This window comes from Charadrius vociferus, unplaced genomic scaffold (assembly GCF_000708025.1).
Source record: "Charadrius vociferus isolate BGI_N301 unplaced genomic scaffold, ASM70802v2 scaffold228, whole genome shotgun sequence".
Lineage (NCBI taxonomy): Eukaryota > Metazoa > Chordata > Aves > Charadriiformes > Charadriidae > Charadrius > Charadrius vociferus.
In genome coordinates, this window is record NW_009649864.1 from 1,380,779 (window position 1) to 1,399,173 (window position 18,395).

Consider the following 18,395-nt stretch of genomic DNA (forward strand, 5'->3'; position numbering starts at 1 on the left):
CAGAAGAGAGGCCCTGCTTAGGAAGCAGTTTGAAATCACTGAGAGCAGCACTTCACATTTCCACAGCAGAAGCCTTTATGGGCTGGAAGTCTCAAACCTTGATCGCTTCCAATTGAACCACTTATAAAAAATGTGCACTGCTGGAATATTTTAAATGACTGTGTGCAGTGTGTACTGGTGGAACATTAGGGGCTTCAATTAAATAACAGTTCAGAACATAATGAACTGAAAAATTTCACACTCTCTAAAGTGAGATAAGTATGAAGTGAAGGAGAGAGAATTAAGAAATAGTGCTCTGAATATGGCACCAGCCACTGCCTGATGAGATTCAGCCAGAAACACAACAGAACAGCTTGTGAATTATTTATTTTTCCCCCAGATCCCTCAGAGGGCACAGGAAACAGTCAGGTCCTTTTTTAAAAAAAGCTATTTGTGCTGAAATCAGGGACTCACCTGCCCTGAGAGCTTGGCTCAGTCCTGTCTGAAGTTAGGCGCTTCTGGATGCACAGTCAGAGCCAGCGGGTCCCTGCTGTGGGCTGAGTGGACAATCTGGAGCCCATGTCTAAGGTTCTGGCCTGAGATTCAGCTAACACCAAGTCCTCTGCAGTTCTTACATCTACTAATGAAATCATCTTCTCCTGTGACCCATCTGGACCAGACAGAAAGTAGTACAGCGTCTGAAAAATCTGCTTCCAGGTATGGAGAATGATGCAACAAAGACTGTCCGTGCTGTAGTTTTCTCTGCACATCAATGAAAGGAAAAAGAGGGGCGGCAAAGGTGGATGTCCTGCACCACAGCATGAGGTGCTCGCTCCGGAATACTGCAGCGTGATTTACCAAGGAAAATACTGGTAATTGGAGAGCCAATATACTGGTTTTTGGTAACCACTGACCTCAAACAAGGGCTGTTCTCCCTTTGTTCCATGGCTGGTTTGTTAGCTTTGGAGGGAAATCCCTTTACAGACTTCCCATGAAATCTAAAGCACACTTACTTGGTTTGAAACGGAACAAAATGAGATCTCATTCCATTAAGTACCGTATTTATCCCTTTACCAGAGGGGGCACGGGTGTCTTTAGAGATCTTGCAAATACGACAGATGTTAAAAAAATGCCAACAAATCTGAGAAAACAGGAAAATTGACACACTTCAGGTTTTTAGGCTTATTAGGCCTAACATCTCTGTGTTTGAGGTTATGTTTTCAACCGACTCCTTACTACCGCTCTATCTGTATTATTTCATCCCAGCCTTTTCAGGCACCTCGGTGGCACCTGCTCTGTACACTTTCCCCTCCTTCATATCAGTCACCGGCAAGGTCCTATACCCAAATGCCAGCTGACCAAAGCAGCTGTGCTCTCCAGGAGCCCGTGAGGGCTGAAGGTGATGGACAGCCATATCAGCCTCTACTGCTGTTGGTACACCGCTTACGAGCTCCGTTTTAACTCGCAACTAGACCAAAAAGATCAGAAAGGTGAAAAGCAGGCAGACCTTATTTAGTGGCTGTTTCAAGGGCTATTTCAAGTGGTAGAGAGTTAACTGAGTTTGCTGGCAAGTGTTCACGGGGATATCGAGAGTCAGGTGGGAGTCAGGAGCCTGCAGTTATTCCAGTTTACCTGATATAAACCCAGCATAGGAAAAAAAAAATCTGAAGCAGACTACAAAAGCCATTTATAAGCATATGCGGTAAGTTTAATGATTTAGGAGTTCTATAAAAATTGTAAGTATGCTCTGATCTTCAAAAAAAGGTTGTCAAATGAAATAAAATAGGACGGAAACTTATGCACACTTCCTCAAGCTCCATATTGCCAAACTGATGAGGCTGTTATCAAAGACTCAGTCTGACTCGTCTTTCGAGGAATGTAGGAAATCCAGCTCAGACCACTGAACTTCCATCCTGTCATGCATAGAAAAAGCATCAAAAGCAATGCAAAACCCTTTCTCCTTAGACAACTGCGTAATCACCTGCCCACGGGATAAGTTTCTACCTCCCCCCCCCTCAATTTGAATCTCCTTGTAATCTTAGGGCTGAGGGCTGATTATCTTCTCAATTTTGTCTATTTATTTTAACAGAAATCTGAAGCATTAAGACCAACGCTTTGCCTTTTCAAACTCCTCTGGAATGGTGGGTTTCACAGAATCACAGAATGGTCAGGGTTGGAAGGGACCTCTGGAGATCATCTAGTCCAACGCCCCTGCCAGAGCAGGGTCACCTACAGCAGGTGGTTTCTTGTTTTGCTTGCTATAGCATGAAGTGTCGTTGGTCACCCATGTTTTATTAGGTCACTTTGAGGTTTTCTTCCCCTTCAGACTGCCCCCAGTCCTCCTATGTAGAGAAGGATGAACAGGAGTGGGGCTGGACCAAAAAGCAACTTTCCAGTTCAGATCCAAGTTTGTTCTTCAATTTGCAGCAAAATTAATTCTTGACCATTTGCACCAGAAAACAAAAAGCTATTAAGTATTGAACACTTTGAATCTTTTACTTTAATATTTCAAAGAAATATTTTAGGACAGGGAACTGCTGGAGAGGGTCCAGCAAAGGGCAACGAAGATGATTAGGGGATTGGAACATCTCTCCTATGGAGAAAGGCTGAGGGACTTGGGTCTCTTTAGTCTAGAGAAAAGAAGAGTGAGGGGGGATCTTATTAATACTTACAAATACTTAATGGGAGGATGCCAGGGGGATGGGAGCAGTCTTTTTTCAGTGGCGCCCAGTGATAGGACGAGGGGTAATGGGCATAAACTTGAACATAGGAAGTTCCATCTTAACATGAGAAGGAACTTCTTTACTTTGAGGGTAGTGGAGCACTGGAACAGGCTGCCCAGAGAGGTGGTGGAGTCTCCCACTCTGGAGACATTCAAAACCCGCCTGGACGCTGTCCTGTGCAACCTGTTGTAGGTGACCCTGCTCTGGCAGGGGGGTTGGACTAGATGATCTCCAGAGGTCCCTTCCAACCCTAACCATTCTGTGATTCATTCTGTGAAATGGCTTGAAGTCTAAGAATTGTACTAGCTTACACTATTAAATAAAAGGTCATTTCAAACCCAAATCAGAGGTTTTAAATTTAGGTTGCTGTTGTGAACAGCGAGGCATGGTTTTCTTCTGGCTCTCATGGTTGACCATGAACTGTGCTTAGGGCTGTCTCCACGTGGATTTTCTGCAGGCTAACAACGTATGAGCTGATGAAGCATGTCTGTCCCTAAATAATCATAGAATTGTCTAGGTTGGAAGAGACCCTTGAGATCATCGAATCCAACCATCTACCCTACTCTACAAAGTTCTCCCCTACACCATATCCCCCAACACCACATCTAAACGGCTCTTAAACACATCCAGGGATGGTGACTCAACCACCTCCCTGGGCAGCCTATTCCAATGCCCAACCACTCTTTCTGTGAAAAATTCTTTCCTAATGTTCAGTCTAAATCTACCCTGTTGGAGCTTGAAACTATTCCCTCTCGTTCTGTCATTAATTACCTGTGAGAAGAGACCAGCACCAACCTCTCTACAGTATCCTTTCAAATAGTTATAGAGAGTGATGAGGTCTCCCCTCAGCCTCCTCCTCCTCAAACTAAACAGTCCCAGCTCCTGCCCTAAAGCAGGGCACTACCTGGCTGGTGATTTTCATGGGACTTGGCAATCTCTGAGCTTTCCATAATTTTGTCAAATTTGAAGATGACCAACAAATTCTTAACACCTGAGACATAAGTAACTTTAGAAACACTTCAGTAACACGCAGGGAAACGCAAAGAGATCGTGTCAGTGCCCAGGTTTTGTTTGTTTAACAAATCAGCCTTGAAACACCAAAATAGGATGCTTTGACGGATCCAATTTTTTCAGAAGTTTTCTACGTGAGGAAGATCGGCTAAATCTCACCCTTTCCTGCAGATTTGTGCAGTTTAGATCAATACCTTCCCGAGAGAACACTTTGTCACTAAATCAACCAGCTATGCCTTTCCCTACAGCATCTTTCATTGCTTCTTATATCTGTATCAGAACTCCTCTTTACCTTAAAAAGCCTTTAGAGGCTCTCTCACATAGAAGCTCCACCTTGGCTTTGTTGTCTATATTTGGGTCTTTATATCTTCTTAGAAAGAGGATGACCGGGTCATATCATCATGTGCTCTTCAGTGCTTTCCAAGCTAACACTTTATTTGCGTTTGCCATCACTGAACCCAGAGAAGAAGTCTGGATCAGAACAGGTACAATTACACCTGTGAACGTCATCCTGTCGTTGGGGGAGGCTTAGCACTGCTCTTACAGCATTACTTTCTTCCCCCAATCTAAGGCTAGGGAGAAAATAACCCCAATGCTTAATGACTTTCTATTCCTAAAGATGAACTGCTGATTTTAGTAAGCATTTGTTCTAAAGAAGTAGCAGGCACATGTCTTTTTCTCTTTCTAGAAAAAAATCTTGTAGTTCGTTCACAAAACTATTTCACACGATCCTGAAAACCTTTAACAAAGGCATCTCTCATGACCAGAACCACAGATTCAGGCTCTGCCACCCTGTTGTAGCCCCTTCTTCATTTCAGAAAAGCACTGCAAAAATTCAGCTTTGTGAGAGCTGTGAGGCATTTAGAAACCATGGGGAGAAAACGTGCCATGAAAGCGAATGTCTTCACTGCGTGATGCAAATATATGTTAAGCAATAAAATCCTTGTTCCTAAATAGGCTTGTCTTGTTTTGATATTCAAGGATATGAAAAAAAGATGTACATACTTCTCATTTAATCCTGCCAAGATATAAAACTTGCCTGTTTTTATATAGTTGCCCAATATGGACAGCAAAAATAGCTTTCTTAATAAAGAGAAAGAAGAGGAAAAGGCTGGCTAATTTCTCATGATGCAAAATCAAGAGGTCCATGTCAAGTCTGCACATCATTTTTAGGCTGAAGTTCTACCTGTTGAACCTCATTTCACTGAGGAAAAACGCTGCTGCTTCTTGAAACTCAGCTTACGATGACTGAACTGTTCTGTCAGAGAATATTACTACTCCCAAAAGTAAAATCTGAGGAAAGATTAATATACTTTGCTGAGAGTAAGCTTGATAACTATCATTGTGCTGCATATTTGCTTCTCGTGGCAGATGATATTTGATCATTTGAAATTATTACTTAGCTCTAGCTGAAAATCTTTTGAATCAAGTGGCTATAAATCATCTGTCCCACAAGTATTGCTACTAACTAGTGCGCATTTAGACAGCATTAGCGCAGGCTAATAACTCCTCTCAAAGGGAGAAGGGGCAGAGAGTACCTCAAGTGAGTATGTGCGTGTGTCTGTGTAAAAACCTCTGGGGACAACGCAAGAGTTTTTAAAGCAACAGCTAAACCTCTCCCACGAAAAATAAGCCGCATCAGTGCCAAACCGCACTGCGGGATTCTAAACTCAAAAGTCACACTTTTTGTCCAGAGTGGCAATAATTTCATCTAATCTTGAGTGATGATATTAGAATATGAATTTTGTGCAATTACATTGGTGCACATGTTAACGGTGCCAGAAACTTCATACTCCTCTACTTGAAGTGAGTCTGTTCAGGTGCCCAAAGCTGCAGCTTTCACAAAACAGGACTGAGAATTTGTGACAATATCTCCATTTCTAAGGTTTGGGTAATAGTACTTGTACTACTTCATGAAAAAATTATGTGGGAAATACAATTGTTTTCGATACACAGCTTTTTATTTTTTGAAAGACTTGCGTGTCATTCCTGCATTAAAGTATTCAGCATCAACCTATAAAATTGTTGCAATAATACCCCAGAAGGACTCACAGTCTTCGTCGATACCTAAACACTATGCAAAAATGTATGTGAAAAATAGGTTTCCAAAAATCACTCAGCACTGGCATAATACTCAAGGCACAATGATTTTGTTAACATAAAAAAATGACTGCTTCTGATTCATCTGCAAACACTTCTTCAATGGATGATGCAATTTAAAATTAATAAAGATGCTTTTTGATGGATACTTTTCAAAAATGACAACATACTTCAGTTCTACTTTTTAAGTGTTAGCTTCAGCGACCCAACATACCGATGTATCCGTTAGGAATTGATGCCACTACACAGAACCAAGGGTTTATTTTTATCTAATCTTGTGGCTCATTGAAATGCAGATATTATTAAAACACAGCGTAACTCGGCTTTGGTCATCTGCAAACACCACCACCATTTCCTTATTCACTGGGCTTGTTTATGCCTTTCAGCTGTGGTTAGGTGCTGCTTTTGAGCTGTGGGAAAAATCACATGTATACGTGAAAAACATTAAAGGGATAAATTAACGGATTTGCATAATTAGAGGCTAAGGTAGAGTAAGTTAATAGGGATGTTAGTGGAAATTATTTTAAACAGCTTACTGTGATCTATACTTTTCCTGAAGTCTGTTTTACGCTATTCCTTTTACTTCAAATCCGTAGTAGTTCTGGTCCTTTTGTTACTAACCGTTCAATAGTATCTTGACAGCAGAACTACATCTTCGTTCTCATTTAATAACTATTTATCATTCTGTATCTGCCCATTTTCAAGAAGGAATAAAGTTAAGTGTTCCAGAAATTGGAAAAAATTGAAACTTGACCTTTATTAAGTGGGTTAATTGTCACAATCTCAGCATGTACGAAATTAATGACCAAAAAGTGGAACTTCAGAGTTTCAGAAGACTAGGTTAATGTCCAAAAAAGTCTAAACTCTGACCTTCTTGACATATGCCAAAAGAAACAGCCACCCTAATAAATTACTACCTGTGTGCAATTATAATAAACCATTCCTAGCATCCAATCACTTGAATTAATTGCTGCAAGGCAGTGGGGCTTTCTTACAGATATTCAAGTTAATCTAAAAATTCCTTTGCAGTTCACAGGAGGCTGTTTGTGCACGTCTGGTTCAGTATGGAGATTCAGTTTTAACATTTCATACCTTTGCACCACAAATCTGTATACAACCCCACTTATTAGCGCTGAAATTAGGAGCCTTGGCTGAGTTACTAACAGCACAGAAAGCGGTGAACCAGCATGGAATAAAGCAAAGGGAAACGAATTTGCCTTAACCCGCACCATAAAGCAATTGCTGGATGCAGGACACCTACACAGTTCCCAAATTTCAGCCTTACAGAGGCGAAACGGACAACTTTTGTAAATGTGATGACAAACTGCCGAATATTTAAATCAAACCGCATTCACAAAAAGAAAGTTAAAAATAAAATAAAGGATACTCCATTTGCACCGAACCAAGTCAGCAGCACAACGCAAAACCTGCTGACTTCCACACCAGCGTGTCAAACACGCATGGATCGGCCGGAAGAAGAGCCAGTACGTCCCCTACGGATAGCAAGAGCATCTAGGGGACGGGTAGGTGGCCCCAGTCTGACACAAAGGAAGGGTTGACCCGGTCGGGAACATCTGTAAGTGAAAGAAGGCACCATGCTGGAATTTGGCTATTAGTGCAGAAGAAGAGCAGTGGGATGCTACAGGGGAAACTCCATTTTTGGCCCTGTTGATTCTATTTGGAGGACAAATGACTTGTGTGTTCAGAGCTGTCCAGTTGGCTCAGTTTTCAAGAACGATATATGCCTAATATTAAATAAAATCCTAAGTGTTTAAGTTCAGTTATTGAATTCTGCCGGTATCTGAATCTGTGCATAAGTCATGGTGTTTCAGTTGGGAAATCCACATTCCTCAGACACACAAGATTTTATTCCCTATCCTCATGCAGATTTTAAAACACCTTTCTGAAGAAGCAAAGCCAAGTCTCAAAGGGCTACAGATCTGTTTCACTCCAGTTCGCGTTAAGCTGCTCAAAGGCACAAGTCGTGATCCTCAGCATTACCTGTTTTGCCATGTCCGAACTGGATTTATTTGGAAAATGGGAAGTTAAAAAAAAAAGTTGACATACCCCAAAATCATTAACTAATAAAAATCAGGAAAAAAGAAATAAAAGGAGTTCAGAGCACAGTCAACAGAAGGAATCACCTGGAAGACAGAAGTCTGATTCAAAAGCCTCTTCTGTGCTTGACCAGCTTTATACAATAAAATAGTCCTATACACAAAAATATAAAGGTCCCCAAGTCTAGACACATTGTTTCAGTGGAGTGTCCCGAATGCACCGCTATATTCTATTTCCATATTGCTCTCCGTGGCTTTGTCCAGTCCTTCCAGGCTGGATTCATAACGCCTTTCCATACCCCCTCGGTGTTGCGCAGTTCTCCCACAAGGGCAGAGGAGCATGTCCATGGACAACAGCGACTCCAACCCGGGCTTTGCTCCGGTTGCCCTCAGCACTGACAGCGCATCTGTTCTTCACTGCCACTTTAACACATCACAGCAGTTTGCAATTCATACGTTTTCACCCATTCCCAGGGAAAGTGAAGCCTTTGTCTAACTGCAAAATGTATGCCTTGCTTAAAAATCCACAGTAATTACAGCACTAATTGGAGACACTCATTTTTTGAATGCTCACTGAAATCATAGAATGGTTTAGGTTGGAAAGGACCTTGAAGATCATCGAGTTCCAACCCCCCTGCCATGGGCAGGGACACCTCCCACTAGACCAGGTTGCCCAAGGCCACGTCCAGCCTGGCCTTGAACACCTCCAGGGATGGGGCCTCAGCAACCTCTCTGGGCAACCTGTGCCAGTGCCTCACCACCCTTAAAGTGAAAAACTTGTTCCTAATGTTTAATCTAAACCTGCCCTCTTCCAGTTTATAGCCATTCCCCCTCGTCCTATTGCTACGTGCCCTAGTAAAAAGTCCTTCCCCAACTTCTTATCCTTCAGGATAGCTACACCGCCTCCAAGACAAGCTAGCTAGTGTTCAGTTGTCCAGCTTTTATTTTCCACTTAAGGACATCTCCTTGCTTCCCTTCCCTCTCTAGCTTAATCTTTCATGAGAAATGGTGCCAGCTCCAGCTATGAAGGCTTCCCTAGCACAAGAATCAAAGGCAGAAGTCAAATGCTTTGTGGTTTCCCACCTTTCCAGTACTGACTGGGCAACACTTTCTGGGCAACGCAAACACTGACGACCAACTTGATTGCTTTTGTAAACTGCCAGGTCCAGTCCATGCTGCTACTAATGTAAAAAAAAAAAAAAAATTTAATTTGTAAGTGAAGTTTGGTGTCTACATACACTGAAAATAAAGATAATTGTTGAAAGACAGTGTACAAGGCAAAAAAAAAATAAAAAAAAAAATCACATTTTCTTATGAGTACCCTACAGCACTCAACGTATGCTGCTACACAAAACAACATATTCAAACATATTTCAGAGCCTGTTCCTGATAATCCAGGAGGTGTAAGTACTAGAGCACTCCATATTCAGCAAAAGGCTGCAAAAATTATCTTAGATAGATTTCATTGGTATTACTAAAGCTCAAGGTTATGTCATTTACACTAACTCTACAGCTGTCATTCATTCCGTTTTGAAATACACTGAATACACCCATGAATCTAAAGAGATACAAACCCCAAAAGAATCCAGGGGTATTTGTGGCTTTTTTCCCCCCCAAGTATTGATTAGGATTTATTTATTTAAACTGAAAAATCCTCCACATGGTTTCCAAACTTGTGACATTTGTTAGGAAATAGATGTAGAAGCCGAGGGATGCTAAGGAAGCTCTTCGAACAGTGAGTCACCAATTTACGTGCTGTACTCTGTACAGCAAGCAACGCACTCAAAGAAGTAAGCCTGTTAGAAACTATTAAATATAGACAGTAATTATGTGAAAATCATGTGGTCATAGCTGACTTCAACAAGGATCTGTTAAAAATCTTCTAGAGAAAAAGGAACGGGTGTTGCTTTATCAGATAAATCTGGTAGAGCCATGTTTTTCCTGAACGCTCCTGTTTGGCACAAAGTACGGGAAATAGCAAGGACTGACTTTCAGTCCATAAAATCAGAAAAGAGCAGCAGATTTGGGGAGCATCTTTAGTGTGCAAGACGGAAACACTTCAAATCACGTTTCATAATTACTTCACATGCCTTTCTACAAAATAAGGGCGATACAAGTGGCACCAGCAGATATTAAATAGTGTTTCTAAACATGAACTACAGAAGAACAGTTTGTGTAACCTAAATCTTCTGGTGTGCCTTCAAAAAATGCAAGTTTCATGACTCCATGATGAACATTCCTCTCTAAAGGGAAATTACCCTCAAGAATGCAGCTACTGTTGAGTTGTATACATTTTCTGCACATATCGCCTTTTACCAATGTCCAGAGAAAGGCATAGTTACTAAAACACAACCTATTGTAGCCAAGATGCTTAACCCTCTTACCTGCACAGCCAGAAGGCTCTCAGCTCTCGCGTATTCGTGGCAGCGCTTAAGCTAAGGTTGAGTTTATACACTTTACAAGTGGTTTTTTTTCTTTTTTTTTCCCCAAGTGGAGGCTGTTGCTCAATTTTGTATATTTGACCTTATCAACAGGGCTATACCGACATCGGACATCGTCTTGCAGTATAGAGCCAAACAAGTTACAGGTTGTTAGGGAAACCATTCATCAGTAGGTAGGTTCATGCAAAATTCAAAAGGGCTTCCCCCACCCCCACCCCCCTTGTGTTTTTGGAGACCAGTCCGAGAAATCCAAGTGATGTCTTTCTTACAGGAATACTTCAGATAGCTAAACAGAAGCAAGATTTGGCATTTAGCCTGGGATTAGTGTGAACAGCCTCTTAACCAAACATTATGAAGAAAGTTAACTTTATAATGCTTTGAAAGGTCTGTTTTCATGACAGATGGTAATAAGGGCTCATCAGTGCCAATTTTTTTTTGTTTCCACCTCAGTTTTCAAAAGCCCAAGTTTTAGGTTAGTGCTTCTGAGAAACCATTACATGCACAGAGGAAAAATGCAAATTACAAAATTAGATTACTCACTATTTTTATTGTGTGCAACATATTTTTCTAAATAACACTAACATATGAAGGGTAAAAATTTGACCGTGCGCTTCATAGACCACTTTCCCTTTCTGCTTATTAGAATCCCTCTTTTTTTTTTCCCAGCTAGTTCTCCTTTAATCTTTATCTGTACACCTGGGCAGTTATTCCTCTCCCCACACACCCCAAAAGATACAGCAGTCGGTAGCAGGTAGAGGTTTTGTTTGTATAATACACTCACCAGGGAAGACGTGGTAGAACTATATTTTATTCAAGAAAACCCACACATTCTGTCCTGTGGTGACCACAGGCTTTGCTAAGCCATAGATATCAGCAAATACTGGAACAAAATACAGTGTATCAGATTGAATCAAAGCATTGAAATTCTGAATTACAGTTATCACTTTCAGGGAAGGCTAGTTTCAGAATCGCATCATAGTATCTAGTACAATGTTGTGCAATGTAACCGGCAGAAACAAAAATGGAATATTGGTCCTAATAAAAACCGAACTGTAATGACTTTTGTATGACATTTTAACTGTCAAGACAACAATTCATAACATTCTACCAAAGGCAGCATATAGTTACAAAAATACTGGTCCAGCATCTTGTTAGTGGTGAAGCAATATCCAAGGTGCAATGGCAATGTGCCATTCTTAGTGAAATATTTTTTAAAAAACTATTTTTTTCTATTTTCCCCACACTGATACTAGCTGAACACCAAAACTGCTATGACAACCTGGAAGAAAGTCACTTTCATGTGTATTGCACCAAAGATTTATGCAAAAACACATTTTTCCAAGCTGCAGTATAAAAGAAGCAAAACCTAATAAAACTATGAATGTGTCAAAAGACATTTTACTGCAACTGATCTTGGACGAGCAGGTTGCAACATCTATTGAGTTTTAAACAATTGTCCAAGCTTGTCCATTCTACCTGTTATCTTCAATTCAATGATACAGAGGTAAAAGACAAAGTCCTTAATATTGAGAATAGAATTAAATCACTTTATCCTCTCCATTCACCCACAAAATAAAAATATTCCGCCCTCCTCTCCTCTCAATACCCAGGTAATTTCAAAGTCAAGCCTTGGAATTACCCTTGTTCTGATGCTGCACTACGCTAGGATTGTACTGTTTCCACCTAGAAGTTAAAACACAGTATGACGGTGACCAAAACTGCTGGAGACAGTAGACCTGCTTAACTTGTGGAGGTATCCCAAGAAATGCGCATCAGACGGAGACACAATCTAAACGGCAAAGTGTACTGCAGACTCAGCTGTGGTCTAGACCCGGGCCAAAAATACATTAGCCTGCCTGCCACTTCCTTCAAGAAAATAGCATCAATTAACATTTTAACCAAAAGATGAAGTTGAGCAAGATCATGTAGCCATGTCACATTCAATGTTACATCCAACAACAGAGAAATGAAGGAGTAGCAGACAGAAATATTAAATCATATTTTCCTTTTAATAATGATTTAGTCAAAAGTGTAGCTTTGAAAATCTCTAGCTAGTTGTGAAAACCTGAAGAAGAAGCTGGGAAGCAACCTCACTTTGAACAGTACAGTTTAAAGCTGTGGCTTGGCCTATCTGCTTTCAAACTCTCCGGCAGCACTGCCAACCTTGTAAATAGAAGGTACCGCACCTGGCAATAAAAATAAGTCAGCCTTTAAAAGTTGGTGAATGTTGTATGGTAGCAGCCTAACTCTGACTGAAGAAGAAAGATGAGATATTTTTGTACAGTAAACAGGAGACAAAAACCAAAATCTTCAGAGATCACTTTAAGTGTATACAATTTGGATTCTCATCAACATTTAAAACTACCAATCATAAGGTTGCCACCTTACCTTTTTCTGGACTGGCATACCTGATTTTAAACAGGTTTTCTTCCAGTCTCCCAAGTTTCTGATCCTCTTATCCAGTTTTCTGCTGTACTGCTCTCCCACCTTCATGCTGAATACCGAGTCAGTCCTGCCTTCTGCTTTTCTTGGCAGGAGGCAGAGCAAGCTTTTAATTTCGGTAGTCAGAGTGACAGAACAACAAAAGCACAGCAGATAGAAGAGCTTAATTCTTCCCCAGGAAGAAAATACATTTGGTTCAACAAAGGGCTGCAAAATCTTCCAAAGGCACCTCTTTCCCCAGTTTTTGCCTGAAAGCAAGATGGCAATCTTAATTGAAAAGGGATGCTAAATCTTTTAAATAACTTAAAAATTCCTTTTTATATAAAGCAGCAAAAAACATTTTTCTCTGCAGAAAGAGAAATGTTAACAAAGAAACACACCAACATAAATGCACTGTTCATAAACTTCAGCTAATTTAATTTCACAAGAAAGTAAAATTTTAGGGCTATTCTTTAACCTCATCAGTACTTTCTGAAGAAGATTCTTTGGCATCTTCAGTCTCTCTGTTGCTTTTCTCTTTATTTAGATTTTCACTTTCTGATTTGGTCCCATTAAATAGAGAGTTTTCACCGTTTACAAACCCATTCTCTGTGACTTCAGCATCAATAGCTTCATCAATCTTTAAGTCCCCTTGCTCTTCCACATCTTCTAGGTTTCTCAAGACAATAGGGAGTCTAGAGTCTGCAGTGTTCTCCAACAAGGCAATATTGCTCTCTTCATATTTAGGAAGTGGAGCTCCATCTGCCATTTGTTTGGTATAATACTCTCGGCTAGCAGCCGCACTCTTTACTGCTTTCTCCAAGATCTCTTTTTCACCTAAGCGCAATTTGATAGCCATTACCGCATGTGAAGTAAGGTCATGGGTCTCTAAGAAGGACTTATCATCCTGTTACAAAAAAAGAAAAAAAAAAAAAAGCAAGTTTGTTAGTAACAACCAATACAATAAAAAAATCCCTCAGCTTTTCTCTCTATGCATTAACAATAAGTGACACCAAGTTCTTCAGGCTGAGCCAAATGGACATATATGAATAAGGTGGTCTGCATGGAGTGCCAGTGAAATTTGTCAAGAATTCATAAAGAGGCCAAAAATTTCTCCACGTAGATCAGCCTGCATAACAAGCAAAGCGAGGAGAATTCACAAGTATGAGACATGTAGGTTCACTTAGACGCTTGCAATAGTGGCGCATTTCTTTGCAGTCCGGAGAATGCAACTAACAGACAAGTTGAAACAGATTCCCCATTTCACTTGCAGAGAAAAAGCAAGTAGCCTCTATTTGGAGTCTCAAAGAAAAAATACATTAAGAAAATTACATTAACAAAATTTTCTTTTTTGCAATCTTATTTGATTTTCCTTAGATAATGCAAATCTGTTTCTACACTTTAAAAAGTAGAGAATGAATTATGTACTAGCCTTCAGATTAAAGTTTGTAAAGTCAAGATATCTCCTACAATCATAACACAAAGCATTTCAGACATTTAAATTACATATAACGATAATTTTACCTCCACAGTTGTTTTATAGGTTTTCAAAAGAAGGGATGCTCTGGCTTCCAGGAATGTCCAAAGTTTCACTTCATTGTCCCAGCTAATGGGAAACTCAGAGTTCCCCAGAGTGAAGATTTTGTCAATGGCATGCTCGCCTATCAAGTGTTCTTTCAGCTCTTCTGCAATAAGCATAAAACCAATCTGTTAAAAACAATCTCATCATTCACTTTGTCAGTTGACAAACTGCAGAAAGATTTATTTTCAATAGTATAGCTTTGAGCAGCTAACAAAAATACCCTGTCCTCAAATAAGAATTATCAGATATGCTGGTTATTTCTAGGATTCTCCTCAGAGGCAACTGGAAGTCTTGAGGTTAGCAGAAAAGGGACCTTCTGCTCAACTCTGAAATAGAGATGCTTTATATATCATAGCCTCTGATACACAGTGTAACTCTGTCACAGTGAGATGGAATGTTTTGCATAATACTCGATGAGCGAAAGGGAGTAATTCTTTGAAGAGCTCAGTGAACTTTTTGATAATGAAAGGAACAGTCCAGAGTGTGCAAATAGCAATGGAATTATTTTTCCTATTGTTTTGATAATCTTTTTCAGTAGCAGAAACTCCCTACAGCTGGTCAGAAAAGACATCCATCAAACAAACCTCACACAGAGCAGAAAATGTTTAATCAGCTCCTTGACATTACACAAATTCCATTAATCTTTTAATTACCAAATTTCACTCCTGCAAAGCAGCTACCGCAAACTTCGCAAACCACTTGCACGTAGTTTCTCAATAAACAGTTTTCTTATACAGTGTTTAAGACATATGAATAATCTGAGCACAATCATATATCAGAGTAATGCAATTAAAATGTTTACTAGCTATATTTTCTTCTCTGAGCCAAAATTCGCTTTACTTGAATTTACTTCCCTGAAGTGTATTTTCTTCTCTGAGCCAAAATTCGGCCTCCTAAAATTTGCTTTACTTGAATTTACTTCCCTGAAGTGGTCAGGCAGCTGGACTAGATGATCACTGTAGGCCCCTTTCAACTGAACTATGCTATTCTATTTTCTTAGTAAATTCTAAAAGATGGATGACAGGATGCAGTGAAGGCATGACTCTAAATTATGTAGGCTGTTTTTATTAAAGAAAGCAAACAGAGCACATGCAAAAACTTTGCAACTTCAGTGTTCCACTGGTATTAAAATCTGCGTCATCTGCACAGCATCCCTAGCTGCAAGGGCATTCTCTCACTGTCATGAAAAACTGTCAGATCTATAACCTCCGACACAGCATCTAACCAGCAAGCAGCTGTTACAAACATTTAATCAGAAGTTTCACATGCACAAATTAGGTGAATACTTATTAATTGTACATCTATTTTCCCCATAAAAACCCCTAACATAAGAGAAACACTACAAAGACAGTTTGCAAATACGTAAGTTGGTTTTGGATTATGAAATACCAAAATGCTGAAAACACTCAACTTTAAAATATCTCTTCCATATTTCTCCTGCAGTACTGAATATTCCATACCGAAATGATTCTAGCAGTGATGGCTAATATGCTATGATTTTAAGGATGTAAACCCCTAGGTCTCACATGATCTTGTTCTGTGAACCATTTTTAAACCTAAGAACTAAAGATCAAGCTCCAAAGCTCACTCATTCACAACAGCCTGGGAGACTAAAAAAAAAAAAATTTAAAAAATTAAAAAAAAAAAAATCAAGAAATTCCATCACCTCATGCTTTGGGAGTTCCAGAAAGGTCTATGCTACCAAAATATTCCCTCAGACAACATGGCCAAAGACTTGGTTTCTCACTAGCTTACAGATCCCTTTTTAACCTCAACTCCTCAACTATTCTGATCTTCTAGCTTAGTATTTTATATGTCTATCACATTCTTGCATTAAAAAACAAACAAACCCCAACACAAACGTAAATTAGGTTATCTTTATAAAACATCTTACCTTCACTCATACAAAATACTCGAAGGAAAGCCAAAAGCTGGGCAGAGATTGGAGGCTCAGTGGAGTGCAAGGCAAAAACACTAGAACTAATAACAGAAACAATCAAACAGCAACAGTAAATGCAAGTTCTACTGTCATACCTTTGAACTTATTTCAACATAAAAGACTTTAAAGTATAAAACAAATGCAGTGTTACAAAAGTAGTTTTTACAAAATTAGGTAATACTAGTTCAAACTGAAGGAAAGCTTCCCTAACCTGTATCTGAAAAGAACAATTATCTCCACAATTTTACACTTACAATTATTTTTATACGGCTTTCATAATAAATTCATGAAAATGCAATGTTTCACGTCTGCTGCTCCTAACAGTACCCTCTGGACTGAAAAGACTAAAGGAAAATGCTGTGGTTCACATACTGAGCATCGTAGTATGTCTGCAAGGGATAGGAAAGAAAGAAAAACCACAGATTGCTTTAAATTAATCCTTGCTCGGTTTTTGTTCAAATGGTTATTAAACCAAAGGCTTTTTTTCCCTTATATATGGTCCAAATTAGATGATAATACAGCTCAGAGAACTTCTGCAAATATTATTACAATAACTTTAATTTGCTATACAAACAGAAGAAATATTACACCTAAGAAAATGATCATGGAACAGTTTTATATGTGCTCTACTGGACACTATATACTTTGGAAATGTTTTAAAAAACCCATGGCATTGTGTTTTACTTACGTTGGGATACCAGCACGAGCTAAGACCTCTGCCTTCATGGCATACAGCCTGTCACTTTTACTCACGCCAAGCTTTATTTTCACTCTGTCATGTGAATTATTATCAAAGAAAAAACCACTGTGGATCACAAATTCAGCGTTTGACCGAGTGCCATAAAAAATGTAAATCTAGAAGGATGAAAAGAGAAGTGAAGGGACAGGAAAAAAGCTTAAGATCAGCTCACAAAACTGACATAATTTGAAAGTTATTTCCTGAAAGAGTTACTATTCTGAGTACAAGGTATATTTGGTTATATAAAGAAACACACTTTGTTTTCTGGTATAGATTCAAATGCTGTATGTACTGTGGCAATATACTTTAGAGGTAGATGTAAACATATACATGTAACAGACTTTGAAAGAAGAGGTTCTTATTCTATACTTTAAAAGAAAAATGCTTTGTTTTCTCAGACTGTCATAAAATATCAGTATATGGAAATAAGTTTTCAAAGAGCCTATGCCTTTGCCTATGCAGGCTAAAAAAACCTGAGACAAGGAGGGCCCATTACAAGAAACGGTGTTTCTGGGATCATTTCCCCCCCTCATACGTCCATCCAAAAGAGTAACCTACATTGTTGATGGATCAACTTTGCTTTTGTTTTAATGTTACCTTTAGGCATAGATACACCGAAGTATATCATACAGAGACCTGACCTGTGTTCAGCCAGTAGTTATTTTTGTGTTATACTCTGAACTCTGTATGTAAAGCAAATAGTTTACTTTAATTCACCTTAAAAAAGAAGTTTCTAAATATAACCTGCAAAGTGTTGAATTCAGGGCTAGGCTGTATGAAGTACATGGGACAAGAGGTCAAAGTAGCAATTGTCTTCTCCCACACCAAGAGGATATTTTTCCCTTTTGTTTGATAACAGAATTGTCAATCAGAAAAAAAAAAAAAAGTTCCAACAGTTACAGAACTCCCTTCTTAACCTTAGGGTACAGCAATGCGCTGGATACCTGTAAGCTGCCACTCCTCTCCAGCTAACAGAGAAAGGCAGTGTTCTCTTAAGGACTCAACAACACTTAATGATGTCATTTACTTTCTTTGTTTTCAATTTTAGATTAGAACTATTTATCCTAAGCACGAAATGATTAAGCGTTATATATTAAATTATAGTAAACATCACACTGTAACACACTCATATAATGAACAGGTGACCTGCCTAGGGATGTTAAGGCAGTGGTTAAGGAAAGAGTTTGCTAACCCTCTCAAGTTTTAAAACTACTGTGATACATCTCATCTTAAACTAAAAGTCACATATTATGTGCAGATTACACAGTGTGCTCTTACACGCTAAGACTGTTTTACAAAAAAAGCCAATTAAACTGAATGAGAAAGTTGCTTTATTCAATGCCAGCGTTTGATAGATTCTGTGGACTTCTGCTGCCTCACATTTTTTAGTAGTAAAAGCAAAA

The 18,395-nt window shown here is 39.3% G+C and overlaps 1 protein-coding gene across 1 annotated transcript in view; it reads right to left on the minus strand.

Moving 5' to 3' along the window:
- Positions 1 to 13,153: 13,153 nt before the first annotated feature.
- SETD3 (SET domain containing 3) overlaps positions 13,154 to 18,395 on the minus strand; it is a 34,535-nt gene continuing 29,293 nt past the window's right edge. The window contains exons 9-12 of the mRNA XM_009891029.1: positions 16,942 to 17,108; positions 16,209 to 16,294; positions 14,257 to 14,417; positions 13,154 to 13,639 (exon numbers count right to left, since the gene is read on the minus strand). Coding sequence (XP_009889331.1) covers positions 13,199 to 13,639; positions 14,257 to 14,417; positions 16,209 to 16,294; positions 16,942 to 17,108 — 855 coding nt within the window. The 3' untranslated portion in view covers positions 13,154 to 13,198. The remainder of the gene's footprint in view (positions 13,640 to 14,256; positions 14,418 to 16,208; positions 16,295 to 16,941; positions 17,109 to 18,395) is intronic.